This window comes from Taurulus bubalis, assembly GCF_910589615.1.
Source record: "Taurulus bubalis genome assembly, chromosome: 19".
In the NCBI taxonomy this organism is placed as follows: Eukaryota; Metazoa; Chordata; class Actinopteri; order Perciformes; family Cottidae; genus Taurulus; species Taurulus bubalis.
The window spans coordinates 15,122,939-15,141,262 of record NC_136607.1 but is presented as its reverse complement, the minus strand read 5'-3'; the positions used below and the strand labels follow the sequence as shown (position 1 = coordinate 15,141,262).

At 38.7% G+C, this 18,324-nt stretch overlaps 3 protein-coding genes across 3 annotated transcripts; 2 read left to right on the top strand and 1 right to left on the bottom strand.

The window, feature by feature from the left end:
• Nucleotides 1–528: 528 nt before the first annotated feature.
• On the top strand, nucleotides 529–5,133 carry cplx4a (complexin 4a; the record flags this gene model as incomplete). Its single annotated transcript, XM_079234777.1, has 3 exons — nucleotides 529–692; nucleotides 2,374–2,461; nucleotides 4,906–5,133. The coding sequence occupies 3 exons, from the start codon at nucleotides 529–531 to the stop codon at nucleotides 5,131–5,133; spliced, it is 480 nt and encodes a 159-aa protein (XP_079090903.1).
• A 5,382-nt stretch (nucleotides 5,134–10,515) lies between these two features.
• On the top strand, nucleotides 10,516–12,565 carry rx3 (retinal homeobox gene 3; the record flags this gene model as incomplete). Its single annotated transcript, XM_079235192.1, has 3 exons — nucleotides 10,516–10,774; nucleotides 11,098–11,333; nucleotides 12,116–12,565. 3 exons carry the CDS (start codon nucleotides 10,516–10,518, stop codon nucleotides 12,563–12,565), a joined length of 945 nt encoding a protein of 314 aa, XP_079091318.1.
• A 1,939-nt stretch (nucleotides 12,566–14,504) lies between these two features.
• grp (gastrin-releasing peptide) lies at nucleotides 14,505–15,657 on the bottom strand (the record flags this gene model as incomplete). Its single annotated transcript, XM_079235121.1, has 3 exons — nucleotides 14,505–14,558; nucleotides 14,653–14,879; nucleotides 15,501–15,657. 3 exons carry the CDS (start codon nucleotides 15,655–15,657, stop codon nucleotides 14,505–14,507), a joined length of 438 nt encoding a protein of 145 aa, XP_079091247.1.
• Between the last annotated feature and the right edge of the window lie 2,667 nt (nucleotides 15,658–18,324).

Here is an 18,324-nt window from a genome sequence, read left to right as displayed (position 1 = left end):
TCCCGCTCCTCTCTCTCTCTACTCTGCTTGGTCGCAGCAGTTTAATCTGCACACGGGCCAGTCAGTACTTTACTAATATGATTAAGCACTAGTGGGCGGAAGCAGCATATGTGTGGTCCCAAACTGAGGACAGCCATCTCCTAAAAACGTTTTTATGATGAGCACCGCACCTTCAAAAAAATGCACAAAATGTCAGAATTAATAAAGAGAAAGATCGACAAAGGTCTGCATGATTTAAAAATAGAGAGAAAACAGGCCATCTGCCTCTTAGCATAGTGGAGCAGGGAGGATTAAATCCAGATTATGGCCGTTGTGTGTGTGTGTGTGTGTGTGTGCGTTTGTGTCTGTTGCTTGTCGTCAGTGTGTCCTTGGCTCCATAGACAAGCAGCAGGTTAGCTAGAGAGCTACCACTGGATTTGACAGCTATAGGAAGCCGAACCGGTGGGCGCCATAAGGGGAGCAGCATCACTTTCACTTTTTGAAAACATTCGCACCCTCGCAGAGTGAACAGTCACACAACAACTCAAGATGGCTTTCTTGATCAAGAGCATGATTGGGAACCCCCTGTCAGGGATCGGGCTTGGTGGTGGAGGGGACAAGGAAGAGGAGGCCGCCCCCACAGATCCAGCCAAAGCAGCAGGGATGACACGCGAGGAGTATGAAGAGTACCAAAAACAGGTGGTGGAGGAGAAGTAAGTAGTAATTGGGACAGTGCTCCGTTTCTAATGGATGCCATTGGTCCACAGAAAGCAGGATGGCTGCAGAATGTACAATCTGACCTTGACGAGCTGTGTTATACTCCCCTCCACTGTTTACTTTCCGCTCTTTTGAACGACCACATTTTTTTTTACCAAACCCTAACTAAATGTAAACACTTATATATGTATTGTGTTCATGAGTTGATAATGAGCGAGCTGTATTTTTGAGATTGCATCTGTTGCTGAAGGTCAAAGTAGAGGTACCAGCTAGTGCATTTTTTACATAATATCCCTACTGACGCCAATGGTCATGGCCGGATCAATAATCTCCCATAATCTGTCATCTGTTTCTGCAACAAAAACAGTTGTGGGTAACATTTTTAGGTACTTTCCAGTTTTAAAAAGTAAGCAATTAAAAAAATACTTGTTTGGTTTGTAGCTCGAAAACATGGCATTATGAGCAGAAAATATTTAAAGTGTAACACTAAAAATCCAACAATTGAGGAGCTTCTGCGGTGCAAAGGAAAGCAATCAGTCCTGCACAATTATATGTATGTATCTATTTTATTTGGATCTCCATCCGAGGTAGTCCAGGTAGTCCACATCAAAAGCTGTTTTTAAAAGCATTTTACTGTCACTCATATATGATCCTTATGGATTAATATAATGAATTAGTAGTATTTTATTATTTATTTATTATTAAAATGTGGACTTTTCAGAGACGGAGTACATTTTGTAGCATCAAGCAGATCCTGCATTACATAACACGATTAATCCAGTTTATTTTTGGAAAAAATAAAATGACCGAATTTTGAACCGCACAAATGTTTGATAGAAATTAAAATGGCAGAACATCCTCTGTTCTTCTAAAAAATATTATAAATATCTGGATAATGTGTTGAATAATGTATAGTTAGTTAGATACCCCTGTCCACTGTGTTTGTGTTTCACTACAACACACTGTAGTTTATTCTGACTCAATCCCACGTACAAATACTCACTACAGCAGTTCAAGCTGCGGTGTCTTGGCTTGATTTCAAATCTGCTTGTCTGGCCTGATAATCCCATCTTTAATTAGCTGAGGGAAAGTATGCGAGTCTCGCCTTGAAAACACAGAAATCAAGATGGAAGAAAAACTAGAATCACTGATATTTTATGACATAACACATATGACACAACAACATTTCCTTTCATAAGTAACAAAGCACAGTTTATGTCTTATTCTACGACTCTAAAGGAAGTAAACTAATAGTAAATACTGATAGTATTCAATTACGGAGGAAAATAAACATGCACGCTTTACAGATTTCAGACTTCAGTAATCTCTTTGCAAAACTGCAAATAACCTTGTTGTCAAACAAAACCTGGACTTTGTGTTGAGCTAAATTCTCTCTGTTATTCATTTGATTGGGTTGATGTGTGTGCATGAACAAAACAGGCTGAGCCTTCAGAAGGAAAATATTGTTCATGAAAATCCAGATGCTTATTGTGCCGCTCCTGACCTATTGGTACGCTGATGGCAGCACAAGGTCATAAAGTTCCACCCTGCTGGTGTTTTCTTGCAGCTTCCCCTTCCCAAAAATATGAAATATTGTAAATGAAATAAATAACATTCTTCCATTAAACCAACAATAAAGGTTACTGTGTTAATAATATTTGTATTTTTTCATGTAAGGATGGAGAGAGATGCAGATTTCTTACACAAGAAGGCAGAAAGAGCCACATTGAGGGTGTGCCTCAGAGAAAAGTACAGGCTGCCAAAGGTAAATACTTTTTATTCCTACAGTTCTTATAACACATATTTTAGTTTTTCATTTATTCTATATATTAATAAACCAAATAGGAACACATTTATGCTTGACTTCAAATTAAGTATGTTTAATCTCTCTATAAAAATTAAACCAAATGCTTAATAACACACTATAAAGTATTTGAAGGCAGATATTAGGACATGTGTAAGTACAATTATAATCATTATCCTATGAAGACGCTTTATTATTGAAACTGTATTTTGCTATATTTTCCTTCATTATACTGCAACCTCCCTGAACAGATGTCCACAGGAGTTATAGTTGTTGACAGATGCATTAATAAACACTTATATCTGCCTATGCGACTACATTATAGTGTGTTATAGACGTATAGTACTACCAATTGCTTCAATTCAACACTTACTATGAGGTTTCTGTATCAATTAGTTGTTTGTGTTCATCAGACTATATTCTCCTTTTCTCAGTCTCTACCAGTCCTCATTAAATGTCTTTACTGAGGTGAAAAGGCGTGATTTGGTGACTGAGCTATAGGCGTCCGGCCTGCAGAGGTAGAGCAACAAATATGTGCTTTGTGGTGGAGGTTATCTTTATCTAACAGCGGCCACCTGGCAGCTGCAGCTTGGGCGACAGGAGGTGGAAGCCATGCCAGTAGATTAGTGGGAAAGACGTTCAACTAACGTCCTGGAAGACGTTAGCCTGTGTGTCCCGTATTGCACCTTGAGTCTTACAAAGCTAAATGCTGCTGAGCAGGTGTCCCGGGCTCATTAGGGAGCGCCGAGCAGTGTGAACTGGCTTCATAAGAACAACACCTACTTTAGTGGATGTAAACGGCACAACAGTAGGATTTTAAAGGACTATTGAAGAAAAATAAGGTGTGATGGATGGAGCAAATAAGGTATGTCGGGATTTTTTTTAAGCCATCCAAAGAGAAATACGAGGAGAGTGTCTTCTAATCCTGTACATTAATCGAGAGGTGAAAACTTGCTTGTGAAGAAGTGTATGTATTGTTGGCAAAAGAGCAAAATCAATTTTCAATACAGCTTTTCTAATACTAATGATTTGTATTCATCTGAATGCATTGATGACCTTGGCTGCTGGAGGCGTCTCTTGTAGTGCGACGCACCAGACACTCTATTGTCCAGTTTTCTAGTTTAAACAATAGTGCTTTTATTTTTACTCTTTGTCTTTTAAATTGAAACCACACATATCTGATGGAGACAATTGCCGGAGGCCATACACATAAATCTAATTATTTCTCGATAATGTTGACATTGCATGAAAGAACAAAAGTGTCTTTCACAGAACTGGAATATGCATTTTAAATGTATTTTCATTATCAATAAGGGACCTAAAGGGATCCTTTTATGTTGATTCTTTTCATTTAACGAGTAGGCGGTTGAGAACATTCATACATGCTATAAAGAGTAAATCAGAATAAATAATAATGTTACAAGTGTATGAGTAGAACCAGGAAGTCGGTGCTGTTCGTCTAATGGAATTAGAGTCTCGTGCAACGCTATAGAAGATATCTTTAGACTATCGTCGGGATTCAGGGAGGAAAGGCTAAAGCAGGACTGAGATAATCCCACAGATTGAAGTTTAAAGTAGTCCCAGTACACTGCCTGTTGCATGACTTCCAGATAATAAGTGATTAGATTGAGTTTGTTGGAAAGGCTTTAAATACGGCATTTCTATGATGCAAAAGCCACATTTAAGTAAAGTCAATAGAGACGTGAATCTTCTTCACAAAATGTAGAAAACACAGACAGCAGAATATCCTGAAGTGCAGATACTTGGATGTGGATTACGACAGATCAGAGCGTCAGTTTCTGTCTTCTAGTTGGACTGATTGCTTGTTGATATTCTAGGTCTGTATTTGTATTAAATTAGAGACCAATGTCTTACATTTCAAAGTGTTTATGTGTTACATTACAACTGAAGTAAAATCAAATGAATATAAAGAATCAAAAATGTGTCAACAAATTAGGTTTATGTGTAGTTCATCCTATGTGTCCTCATAAATATGCCCTCCATAATTTTTACTTATACATATACTTAGAACCTATGTATATAATCACCTGTTATTAGGGATAAATACTTTAACTAATCTATTACGGTGACAGAGAAATGAAAGAATGTGTGGATGTTTATGTATAAATGTAAAGACGGTCTCAAATAATTACCCACCACATTTTACAACAGTCTAAAAAAAAATTGTGACTTGTTTCATTTTAGGATTTTGGAATTATCAATGATATTTGGATGATACAGAGATAGTTTACAAATTGCAGACCAAATGAAGACCAATGTGATACTTTATTGGGGATAAAACAGACTTTCTTATCCTCAATATAAAAAAAATGACCCTGAATGTATAATCAGTGAAACGCCTGCGTCTCCTGATCGTGTTTTCACCCCCCTGTTGTCGTCTGCAGAGCGAGCAGGACGAGAACATGATCGAGATAGCCGGCGACGACGTGGACGTGCCCGAGGAGCTGCTCAAGATGGTGGACGAGGACGCCACGGAGGAGGAGGGCAAGGACTCCATCATGGGCCAGTTTCAAAACTTGCAGAACATGGACATGGACCAGCTGAAGGAGAAGGCCTCGGCCACCGTCACCGAGCTGAAGAGCAAAGCGGAGGAGAAGTGCTCCGTCATGTGAACAGTTCAGAGAGGGTCGTCTGTGTTTGAATGATGAAGATGAGGAGGAAGAGATGAATGCGAGAAAATGTATTTTAACACTCTCGGGGAATCTGCGGACGGAGCTGTGTTAACAAGTCTGGGATTCAGCCTACAAATGCAAATCATCTCTCTGTAATATAAAATGGTGTGTTGTATCGTTACTGTTACCACTCTGATAGTAATTTAAAATCTATTGGAATAAACTGACAATACTTTAAATTACAAGCATGATAGCCCTTCTGTCCCAATGATCATTTTCTTACGGTCAGTGTAGTCAAGGGGTTTCCCACAGGCCACAATACATTAAAAAAATGAGATTACTGATATTATGTTCACTCTTTCTATGTTGTTCAATTAAACTGCTAAGTCTCTAAAAGTCTCTAACAATGTACCAAGACTCAGTTACAAAAGTTCTCCCCCAAAAACGTATGTAAGTTAAAAATGTAATCCTGTGTGAGTGCTTAAATCTTCATTTTGTTTTGTTGGTTATGTGGTTGGTATGTTATCTTTGAATTAGCTATGATATTTAGATTTTTTTTTCTTCCTTTTGGTGTTAATTACAAAGCAGACATGTTGATTTACTTTGAATTTCCTCATATACACATTTTAAGTGTAATAAAAGCTGTTGAGCCTGAAACATTTGCAGAGACATTTTGCAGATTTGCACAAATCATAACTTGAAATACTGAACAAGGAAATACATTTACACAAATACTCATGAAACATATATAGATACAGTCTTATAACAGTCACAGTATACTATGCCATCAAAGTGGAATAGCACGGTTGGTTATGAAAGTCATAAACATTCAAAGTATAATATCTCGTAAAAAGTCATATAATATGTAAAGAAAAGTCATGCAAGAGTTAGTATAGCATGTCATACAAAAGTCATGAAAAAGTAATGAAAGTCATAGTTTAGTATGTGATACAAATATCATAGTATTATATGTCATAAAAAGTCAGATCAAAATCTTAGCATAGAATGTGAAGAAAGTCATATTATATGGCGTTTTAAATATCCGAAAACATAATAAAAGTCAGAGTAAAGTGCGCCAAGAAATACCATGAAATTAATTATAATATATTATGTTAAAAAAATGTCCTTATGTTAGATAAGATAATCCTGTATTAGTCCTGCAGTGGGGAAATTGCAGTATAGTATGTCGATAGTATAGTATATAGTATGTAACTTCAGAACTAAGTTATAGTTTAACATGTTAAGAAAAGTCATAGTATACAGAAAAAGTCATAGTATGTTTAAAAGTCATAGTATAGTATGTTGAAAAATGTGAAAGTATAGTAAAGACGTGGGTAGTGACAGACGGACGATACGCAACCTACGAAATAAAGCAATCACGTGCTTCCTTCACAGTATAATATATAAAGAAATTGTCATAAAAAAGTCATAGTATATCAATATAATGTATATAAAATGTTGTGCTGTATCATTACGACTACCACTCTGTATCTACTACAGGGAATGCTGCAAAAGGGTTTCTGTTAGCTTGTTACAGAAAGGGAGAAATATACAACTTATCATTGCAATAAACTAGAATTACTTTCAACTTCAGCCACGAGGCCCCATCGGCCCCGATGACCGTTTTCTACAACTTTCCACAGTGCAATTTAAAACAATGATTAATATATGTGATATGATGTTCACTTTGTTGTGAAATGAGACAGTCAAGTCTCTGAAAAGTGTGATTTCAGTCAAATAAATAACAAACAAACAACACCTTGTTTAAGTGAATTCAATCATGAGTTGAGAGATCATCTTTGCTTTTGCTATGTTGGTTCTTCTAGATTTTATTTGTAATAAAAGCTGTTGAGCTTGACACAGTTGCAGGGACATTTTGTAGATTTGCGCAACTTTAAAATACTTATTGATTTATTCCATAAAAACAATGGGCATAATAACATGAAATACATGGAGGTACTTGTACATGTATCTTTCAGCAGAGATTTCTATTGAAAGCAGGAAATGTGTCAGTTTGTGTTGTGAAGCTGGAAACATCTTACATATCACATCAGCAGCTGCTTTTTAAACTTTCAAGGATCCAGATTTTTGTAAAAGACACCTTTTCATGCTTATTAACTTATTAACTGTCATGTTGCTGTACACTTTAAGCTTGTCAGGTCCGGTCAGTCACGCAGAAACCCTGTTGTGCAACTGTCACACCTTAAATATCAAGCAACTTCAATTAATCCAATCTACCCGAACCCGATCTAAGGCAGTGAATAAATAAATAGGTCTTAATTTAATTGGGCATTATCCAAACACTTGTTAGGGATGATTAGACAGAATGGGGGAGTTGGAAGGAATCCTCAACATTTAGAGTTTCACATGAACACACGTTTAACGGCTGAGGATTTGTAAAGTCTGGAGATTACATCTAATAGGATCAGCAGAGCCAAGGTTGTCAGCCTGCTCTCTCTCTTAGTCTCTCTCTCTCTCTCTCTCTCTCTCTCTCTCTCTCTCTCTCTCTCTCTCTCTCTCTCTTAGTCTCTCTCTCAATTCAATTATGCTTTATTGGCATGCCCATTGTACAGTACAAGCATGGGAAAGCACAGTCACCACGATGCACACAACAAAACACAGAGTCAACACTCCAAGGCAAAAACAACAACAACTATGTCAACATGTTTGCAATGATAACAAGAACTGAATAAAAAATAATATGAATCAACAAAATGTGTATGTGCAGTAATTTGATTTTCTTTGTGTTGGTGTGTGTGTGCCTGCTCGGTGTGTGTGTGTGTGTGTGTGGGTGGGGCATTCCTCAAGGTGAGGGAATTAAAGACACGCTCTGCTGCTAGACTGCAGCTCTCACAACAGGATCGAGATTTTGTTCATGTGGCTAATATTGCCAAATTTGGGATGTTTGTTTTGAAATAAAGGGACATATTAATGTCTGAAGTTGTGGTGCATTCTGTTAGGAAGTCCACATCTGTCTCCACTTTGTCTTTCTTGCACAGATGTCAGAAGATTAGATTCAATTATTGTCATAGAACATACTTTTACATATTCTCTGCATTTGACCCATCCTTAGCATTAAGGAGCAGTGGGCAGCCCTGATCGGCACCCGGGGAGCAATTTAGCGTTGGGTGTCTTGCTCAGGGACACTTCGACATGTGACCCATGGGGAGGCTGGAGATCGAGCCGGCGACCCTGGTTGCAGGACGACCACTCATCCCCATGAGCTACAGCCGCGTTTCTCTGTGACTTCTTGCATCGGCCCGTCTCGGTGGCCAGGTTGTGCTCACTGAGTCCGTATTTTGTCAAGTTCTTTGTTTAGAGTCAGTCCCTGTGTTACACTGTACTGTCTATTTAGGGCCACAAAAGCCTTTTGCTTTGTGCGTTCCAACTGGTGATATAGTTTTGTTTCTGATGTTATAATTTGGTTGTCTCTTTGGTTGTCAGACTGGTCCTGGGACCGAACAAGGTGAGAAAGTGGACTAAGCCTCAGGACCAGCTGAGGGAGGGGACTCTTGTTGTTCTTGTTATTGCAGGCCTCAACTGATAAGAGAGAGAGTCACTGTGTTTTAGATGAAGCCAAAATATGATTGCCCTTTTTTTGGATCTCTCTCTCTCTCTCTCTCTCTCTCTCTCTCTTTCTCTCTCTCTCTCTCTCTCTCTCTCTCTCTCTCTCTCTCTCTCTGTCTGTGTGTGTGTGTGTGTGTGTGTGTGTGTGTGTTAGCTTAGTTAAGCTAGCGAGCCTGGCTCTGTCTGAAGGCTACATAATGTGCCTACCAGCACTTCTAAAGCACGCTAATTAACAATTTATTTCTTGTTTGTTTTATTTGTACAAAAACTAAGTTACTGCTCCCGGCAAAGAAATAGTTCAGCAGTAAACCATCAAGAAAAGCAACACATTGCTTTATATTCTTTTTAAGCTTCAATCGTACATGTACAATGGCACATATCATAATATCTCATATGACAAACAGCAACTTTTAAATTTAGTTTGAGTTAATAATTTTACCGGCAAGACGTTTTCTGTCCTCTCTTCATGTATTGTGAACACTGAAGGTTATTATACTGATGCAGAAGATGCATTCAGCCTGAGAGCATGCGCCCGTCAAGGCCAACCAGCAGCTGAGCATAGAGCTCATGAGACTGAAATCTAATATTCATCTTTTTCCAAATTGTAACATCACAAATTGAATCAATTTGAACACTCAATTAAACTGTTCAGACACCATACAGCTTAAGAGCCTATTATCATGATCCATGCTGCATGTGTGCCGGGTCACTGTGTCAGAGCGCCTCACATGCAGCAGCATCTTTTAAACAGAAAGAAGAGTTTTTCCTGTCAAAATTAACTTTTGCATGTGCTCAATTCACAACTTTTTTGCTGTTCATTAAATTTGTGCTCAGTTAGCATCTCCCTCCCTCTGACCCCCCCTCCGCTCAGGCAAACAAAGGATAAGGTCACCTTCTGTAATTAGGAAAGGCTAAATAGTTTCAGGGGTTTTAACTCTGTTGAGTAAAATAATGTAATCCCCTTAAGAAGGATTACCACACTGCTGTCAATCTTTGTTTGCTGTTAAGTGGTTATAGCCCAAAATTGTTATTGTTTGGGCTTTTTACCCTCTTTGACTCAACACCTCTACGAAACTTAAAGAAAGTCCTCATAGTTTTAATTCTGATTTATGAATAATGTATAGATTTTGAATAAGCCTATAAAAGTTTTTTTTTCATTCAACATGTGTCAAGAGGTGCACGATTTGTCCTTAAGGTCGATAAAAAATCATTCACTTCAACTAAATAAAATATCTATTCGGTTTGGCAACAATATCTTGACGCTTTGATTAAATATTAAGCTGTCATCTTGCAATCTGTGTCCTGACCAGAAATCTTGTAATTATGATTTTGTTGTACCTTAATCTGTGGGCCTAATCTTCCTCTTTTTTTTTCCACAGACCGACATGAACATGACATCTGGAGGAGTGGAAAGATGGTTTTAAGATTTATGTAAGTAGGTTTAGAGCCAGCACTGACGGATGCACTTGAGATGGGGAGGAGTTACAGGGAGGGTGTGCGCGGCTGGTGCCTGCTCGGGCGCAAAGTTACCCCTAAATCCAGGACCAAATCCAACGGGACGTCCCCTTTCTGACGTGCAGCGGGGGTGCCGCATGAGCAGTCCTGCAGCAGGCAGCACTTTAAAAGCCTCCTCTGAAGATGCTCCATATCCACTGAGCAGGACAGGCGTGCTGGTGTGCGTCTTGGGCTCAAAGTTGTCCACTCCACTCTGGTTTGCAATCTACAACTTTGACCAAAAACACAAAGAGCAGCGATATAGTTGAGAAGAAGTTGTCTAGTTGTGACCACCTTTTTTTTTTGGGACCTCACCGACCAATGTGGCTTCTTGGATCAACTTCCCAAGTGATGATGATGATGGATGAGCGCCTGTCTCCCTCCGCGCGCTCAGCGCAGAGCCCGGGGGACAACCAGTCCACGGTCCACAGCATAGAGGCGATTCTGGGATTTAAAGAGGACACCATCTTCCACAAGTCGGCCTGCTACAGCATGGCAGAGAAAGTCCTGGTCAAAGATGCCGAGCGGAATGTAATAATGACCCCACTGAAGAAGGGACATTCCTCGGAAAGTTTTGATAGTAAGTAGATTTTTGTTTTCTCTAATTTAAAAGCGGAAATATCCGCAACATGACAGGTGGCATCTAGTTTTGAGAGTTTCCAAAGAGTTTAACCTTTAGATGAAATAGCATTTATTTATTTTTCAATAATTGAGGATGGATGAGCGCCAATCGTTTTCTTGATAGCGCGAAAAAAAAGGGCTAAAAAAATAAAAAATAAAAAACATGAATACGATACTTGGGGGAAATAAAGTTTTTGTACTTGTAGTTTTCTTAATTCGATGTTTATGACGCATAGCCTGAGCTCATACGGGACATTTCCTCACGCGCTCGTTTCCCCGCAGGTGTGTGTTGCGCTAACGGCGCCGCGGACGCGTCGGTGTGCCCGGACTCCCCGGAAGGAGACGGAAAGCTGTCCGACGACGAGAACCCCAAGAAGAAGCACCGTCGGAACCGGACCACGTTCACCACCTTCCAGCTTCACGAACTCGAGAGAGCTTTCGAGAAGTCCCACTACCCGGACGTGTACAGCCGCGAAGAGCTGGCGCTGAAGGTCAACCTGCCGGAGGTCCGAGTGCAGGTATTTACCCCAAAAACTATACACTTCCACCTGCTTCTTCTCACTGGACACGCATGTACTCGGCCTGCGTGATGATGGCTGCATAAGTACATCTATATACATATGCACATCTCTAAATAGTTTTAATAAATAAAAGAAGACAACATGATAATAATAAAAAGTCATCGGTATAGTTTTAATGTTTACATAAAACATGTATTTTTGGGTAGATCTACCATTATTACATTCAATTTAAGAGATACATTAGACATTTACTGAAACAATTTGCAATGTGTTCATTTAATTTGATCAAATTAATTTGATTTGCAGATATATTTAACTTGCTAAGTGTTCACAAATATGAAACTGATTTGAATCTCATTGTTTGGATCAGTTAAGACAGCGTATGGTTTAGTGCAAATGTATTTACAAAATGTGAAACTTTAGTTTTGACTTTTATCATCGATTCAAAATGTAAAGGAACTGGACAAACGTCAGTTCAATCAATTTATTTTGGAACAATCACTAATTATTAATTATAGCATTACAATTTAATGCAAAGTGCTTTGTTATTTTCACTCATATATCATGATGTGAATCCATATTTCTAAATATTTTCACATAATATTATATTTGACATAATACTATATATTTTTTACGATTTAATTGCTTTTATTAAAAAGAGTTTTCTGTCTCTTCTCCTATTAATTATGTGTATCTGTTCTGTAACCCCTGCCTGTCAGGGGTTAAGTTGTATTAAATTCAACTGAATTGAAAATTTAAATCCTCCTCTTTCTTTCCAGGTCTGGTTTCAAAACCGGCGGGCAAAATGGCGTCGGCAGGAGAAGCTGGAGGTGAGCTCCATCAAGCTCCAGGACACCTCCTGCTCCTCCTTGCTCTCCTTCAGCCGCTCCCCCACCAGCTCCCTGTGCTCCAGTCTGCAGCTGGACCCCTGGCTCTCCACCCCCATCACTACCTCCACCTCCCTGCAGTCCCTCCCGGGCTTCATCACGGGCTCGCAGGGCCTCCCGTGCGCTTACACCCCTTCTCCTCCCCCTTCCATGCCCTCCTCCTTGCCGGCCTCCTTCCTCAACTCCCCTGCCCTGGGACACGGCCCTCACCTGCCTCACATGGGCTCCATGTGCCCGCCGCCCCCGGCCTACCACTGCTCAGCCGACCCGAGGAACTCTAGTATTGCCTCACTGAGGATGAAGGCCAAGGAACACATTCAGTCTATTGGGAAGACGTGGTGATGCCGAGCGGAGGTTGAACATGGACATCGAAAACCCAGAATGCATCGGGCTGCATCTTTTAAGAAACAGACTTCATCCTCACACAGGCGGGATTGTTATTTTGAAAGAGCGAAATCTACAGTTGACATCCAGGATTAGAGACATCCTCGTCACTTGTAAGGGTAACTCTTTTCCTCTCCCATTAAGTATAACATAAGCAATATATAAACGTTGAATAAATGGTTCATGACACACTGATTAAGTAGATATAAGTGTTTATAAGAGGCGGAGGTAGGTGAGAAGTTTGAATTGACAAATACTGTATATTAAATAACACTTAAAAGGATCCTGTTGTGTGTTAGAAACCATCTATTAAATGTCTAGTGCATATACATCAAAGTTAAAAAGGGACTTAAAGTAAAATGTCTTTCTTATAAGCAACTATCTAAATCTGTTTCTTCAACTGTGAAATTCCTATAAAAATATGAAATTACTGAACACTGATGATCTGGTGTTTTTCTTCTCCTTTATCTTTGCTGCAAGTTGTGTTTACTGTTAAGTTTTTCATTTGTTCAACCCGGTAGCATTCTTATCCTTTGTTATGTTCCAAATATAACAAATCCATTAGTACCCGTATTTATTTTTACTTTTGTAAATGGAACACTCCTCATTTTGATTCATCCTTCCCTGCTGCTTTTTGATCTTCATCATAAAACATTTAACACATGTGAATATTTCAATACACAATAAACTTTGTATGTAAAATTCATAAACAAAACTGTGGCTAATTGTGTTTTCCCAGAAGAAACAAAAATATGTGTACATCAGGAATGACTGTGATGCTAAAGTAAATATATCAGAATAACGATGACCTGTTGATAAGGTCAATCTAACACTAAATGGGGAAAAAGAATGACATGTTCAGATGTTTAATACTGTTATGTATAATGAAGTGAGTTTGGAAACATTGTCTTAAACACACTTAAATAGGGCCAAACATAATAATGTAGATCAAAAAATATATTTCACCTCTTTATGGTATCAATTCCACCATACCATTTAATCATTTCACTTAACCGACAAGAATGGAGCAGCTTAAAGTCCCAGACTTCCTCCCTCTGTTTTACAGGTTTGTTAATCCACTTATTTGCTCCTCATTAACTTTAAAACTTTATCCCATTCGCTCCTGGATTAGTCTCATAATGACGGAGTGAAAGTGACTTGTACCTCTATTGTTCGCCAATCATCCGCGACAAATGAGGGAAGAGGACCGAAGATAACTTTTTCCTTTGGCTTTAAGAAAAAAGATGTGTGTCATCAAATTTTTCAATTAGCATTTCCTATTGTCTGCAACGACATGAGAGTTAATAATAGTCCCCGTCATCTATACTACTGTCCTAAACACATACATGTGTTAGTGTTTATTCCAGAGGCGAAAAAGCAGCATCAAAGCTCACTGAATGGGATGTAAACTGCTTTCTTCATCTGTAATTGTAATCATAATAATATTCACCTTACTGGTAAATTATGAAAAATGTTAACTGCAGGTGCTCTCAGAATGAATGTTGTGCTCCATCTGGTGGTACAAACTGCTTACTGTACAAAACAGTGAGCTTTATGACCATTACATGTTTTAGAATTAAAACACAGAATGTGTGGGTGAATAAATAAATAAAAATGCAATAAAAAGGTTACTTTTTTGCGTGAAAAGCATGATTAGACATCCACAATGCAGTTATCACAACGTTCAATTTATTCCACCTCAGTTTATGAAACATAACTTTGTCACATCTGTCTGTAATCAAACTCTGCATGATGTGCATATTATAAACTTTAGATTACTGATCAAATAAACGTATATTGGGTTTGCAGCATACTCTTTACAGCAGACAAAATAGACAATGTGAATATGTGATTACAGGGCACATATAGAAGAGGTGATGAAGAGTTCGGCTTGCATTCAGGTGGAGTCATTGCCTCGCAGTTTCAACGCCAGAAGAAGCAGATTTGACATCTACAACAGAGAAACACATGCAACAATAACATCTTATTACCAAAACTGCTCACATATGAAGCATCACTGATGAACTGATAATCCACCAACTGACCTCTCTGAGATATTTGTCTCTGTCCTTTTCTCTCCAGCCTCCGTGCAGCCGAAGCAGCCGGTCTGCAGTCTGTGGCTTCCTCTGTTTCGGGGTCTTCTGTTGCATCAGAGCCTCCAGCAGTCGCTCTGTGACCCCGGCTCTCTGTGAGGGTGGGAGGTAGTCACTGTCACTGTTTGTCTCCTGCAGCTCAGGCGGGCTCTCGACGCTCTTCTTTCCCATCAAGTGACCTGGAGAGTTGGACGTTAATGTGATGCATTAACTGTTCTGGATTAAATCTGTTGGTCCGACTTGGTTTAAACTTGATCTGACATTACGCTGGAATAGAAAATCCTCACTTTTACACCGTTACACAACATTACACTACATTACATTTCAACGTACACAATGCATGTCAAACAGTCACCTGAAAGAGATTTTTTTTAACAAACAAAAAAAGGTATATTTAAGGCCACTTTAGTTCAATTCACTGTAATGTATTCCTTTTGTGAACCTGTTCAGCAGAAAGAGAAAAACATATTACTTGAAAAGGTAACTGTATCTGACCCAGAGTTTAGACAGTCAAGTCCCTACATAATCATAATGAATAAATCAATAAACTAACACTCTTATTATTGTAAACAACTGTGTTCAAATTAGCGAAGGTCCCATAAAGCAGCATAACTAAGCTAATATATTCTAAATATAGTAAATATATGTTCTAATCCTATGAGATATTATATGATTTGCTCTGAATATTATCACCAAATATGGTGCAAATGAACCAACTCAATCAAGCTATAAGACAATATGATACTCGTGAAAAAAAGATTATTTTTAAAAACATGTCATAGACAATAAGTTTCTCTTACCTACTGCCCAGTGGTTGCCGCGTGGATACATTTTGCCAACAATAACTGCTGCAGGACTGTGTGAGCAGTGCAACATGCACGGGATGGAGACCAGAAGGATGAGAAGTGGCCACACCGGTCTGCACGACCACGAACAGCGTTCGCACACTCCGCCCATGTTACTGTTACCAGACACGGTGTCAGAGCTAAACAGCGGTGTTTCAATCCAGAGGGGTGCGGCTATTGTTCAGCTGGATGTAACTTGAGAAAGTATCCACCGTATAGTCTAGATCAAGTTGTGTGAAATGATGTGAAACGTGCTCCAGTTGCAGACTTGACGAAGTTACACACACCGACGCGCCTTTGATGGGAATGAAGTAGTGGGGAAAGTTAAATGCCCCTCCTGACACGAGCCGCGCGTCAGAAAGTACCCCGGTGATGTGAAAGTCATGATGACAAATGATCATCTGTGTAGCCTGCAATTATTATTATTGCTGGCCATTGTTTGTCCAGAGTGATAGCGGGAGGTGTCAACGTCATTTCACGATGATGGACGGGACTTCTGTGCGTAACTGATGCCGTTTCACAATGTGGGGGGAAATAGGAAGCGTTCATATTGTTTAAGTGAGAAAAGGCATTCATAGCAAAGTGTTTATACAGTAAAGTAAACCAGCAAGATGCAGCCTGCATACAAGTACTAAACATGGGGATTATATTTGAATCATAATTACTGAAATAGCAGTAAGAAGCATGTCAATGTTGGAGGTTGAGATGAAGCAAGTTTCCACTACTTTATATAACTGTGTGGCAGCAATACATCATATTTCATGAAGTTATATGTATTGAATGCTAAGTCTTAAGGTAAAAAGTAGTTGGAAGTAGTTTTTAGATGAATCTAAAGTTAAATATTTCATTATGCAATGCAATGTAGTAAAAGTATGAACTATAAATGGAAGAACAAGTAAATTGCACATGAGAGTCCAGCAGTGCATACACAGTGCGTAACATATATACATACAAGTATGATCATAATGTCTTTGTGTCCTGGTTTAGTTGTTGTGTAGTCTGAGAAAACCACACACGGAATAGATTGGTTGCTCTTTGGCTCATTTTATCACTCTGGCTTTTAATTTTGATATTTATATGTTTAAATCTGTCTATTGTGAAACACACGACTTTATTGAGTGGCAATACTAAATACTGGTTCATCCCTTTCATTACAGTACTTAGAAATACTACTTTATTTCCATCATTATCAATGCCACAGTGTGTAAATGCTCTGCAAGTTAAAGCCTTTTCAGTCCATTCCACCATTTTACACAAAGTATCAAAAACCTATCATGCAGGATGTCCTAAGTTATTGGGTTTATTATGTAAAATATTGAGCTCCAAACTGCACAGCTGTCAAATAGTAAAACATACAACATTGTCTTTGTAATAGAAGTATTAAAAGAAACATATTAACTTCTTATTCAAAAGATGAGGGGAAACCTGCAGAATAAAACAGAAAATACTGCAGTATATTTATTTAGATTTTTATAAACTTTGCCTTGTTTTCATAGCAGAGGAAATGACACATCAGTTTTGAATTTGTTTTGCTGTGGACAAACACCTGTCGTGTGTTCAGTTACAAGAATTTGACAATGCAGCATATGCCAGCTCGTCGTGTAGTTCGCATCATTTGTCGGTACAGTTCATCACAGTGTATTTATCTCCCTGGAAAGGTCAACAGCGCGAATGAGGTGATCGTTAAACACAATGTGGGAAATTCTCATACTTGACTGAACGCTTTCATGATTGTATTGACAGACAGATTGTAAGAGGAAGAGACCCGATGAGGACAGATAAGGAGTCCACACAGGTAAGTAACATTTTGTGTTGAAAAGGTTGTAGGTTTCCTCTGGGTATTGTCAGGTCAATAGCCCAACACACATCCCATATTAGATGCAAGAGAGTATCTCTGGCTTATGTATCGTATCTTCGTCCAAGGTTGACCTTAACAAAACAGGATGAGTCACTTATGGCAAAAGGGCAGTACAATGAAGTGCCATCTGAAATATTTGTTGGTTTATTTTCTATGTGAGACAACAATATCCTGCATATGATCCTGTACTGCAAAACCACAGGAACATTAAATGTACCACTAAAATAGCGTTTTTAGTTGTTTTTTTTAATCAATGCTAACATAATGGCAAAGACTGATTTTGTGTTTAATTTCAAACTTGAATAAAAACCTGAAATGATGATATTGGAGAATATAATGAAATCGACTGTCCATCTTGCGCGCTTTATTTTCCAAAACCAAATACTGAAGACGTCAAACAAACATAATAAAAAGGTAGTATCCCGCATGCTGAGAGGCCAAGGAGTTTTTAATGATCCAACCTTTGATTCACTAACAATCAGTCTGATTGCTTGCCCTTGACAACACACAATTAGATTAATTAGTTAGGAAGTTTGAATAGCTGTTACTGACTGCGTCATGCCGTTTCTTGTAAGTGTAAACTGGTAATTATAAGTTGTGATTGATTAAAAGCTATAGTTCTCCATACATTGCTTTGACCTGGAACGCATAACTCAAACTAAAACCCTGGTTTACCCTCAACCTGACTTGTAGGGAGTAGAAACAGTAGATGGCACTGTGGGGTGAATTTAGGAAGCAATCATGTAGCTGAAGTGTTATATTACACATTTGTATCATTACAACATACGTTGTTAAAAGCATGAGATAATACACTTATTGTAATGTTACATGTTTCTTCAGTCTGATTTGATACATTCAATGTACAGCAAAGGGAAAAAAAAATGATCTCGCTCTTAAAATCCATATTATGAGCTGTGAGAA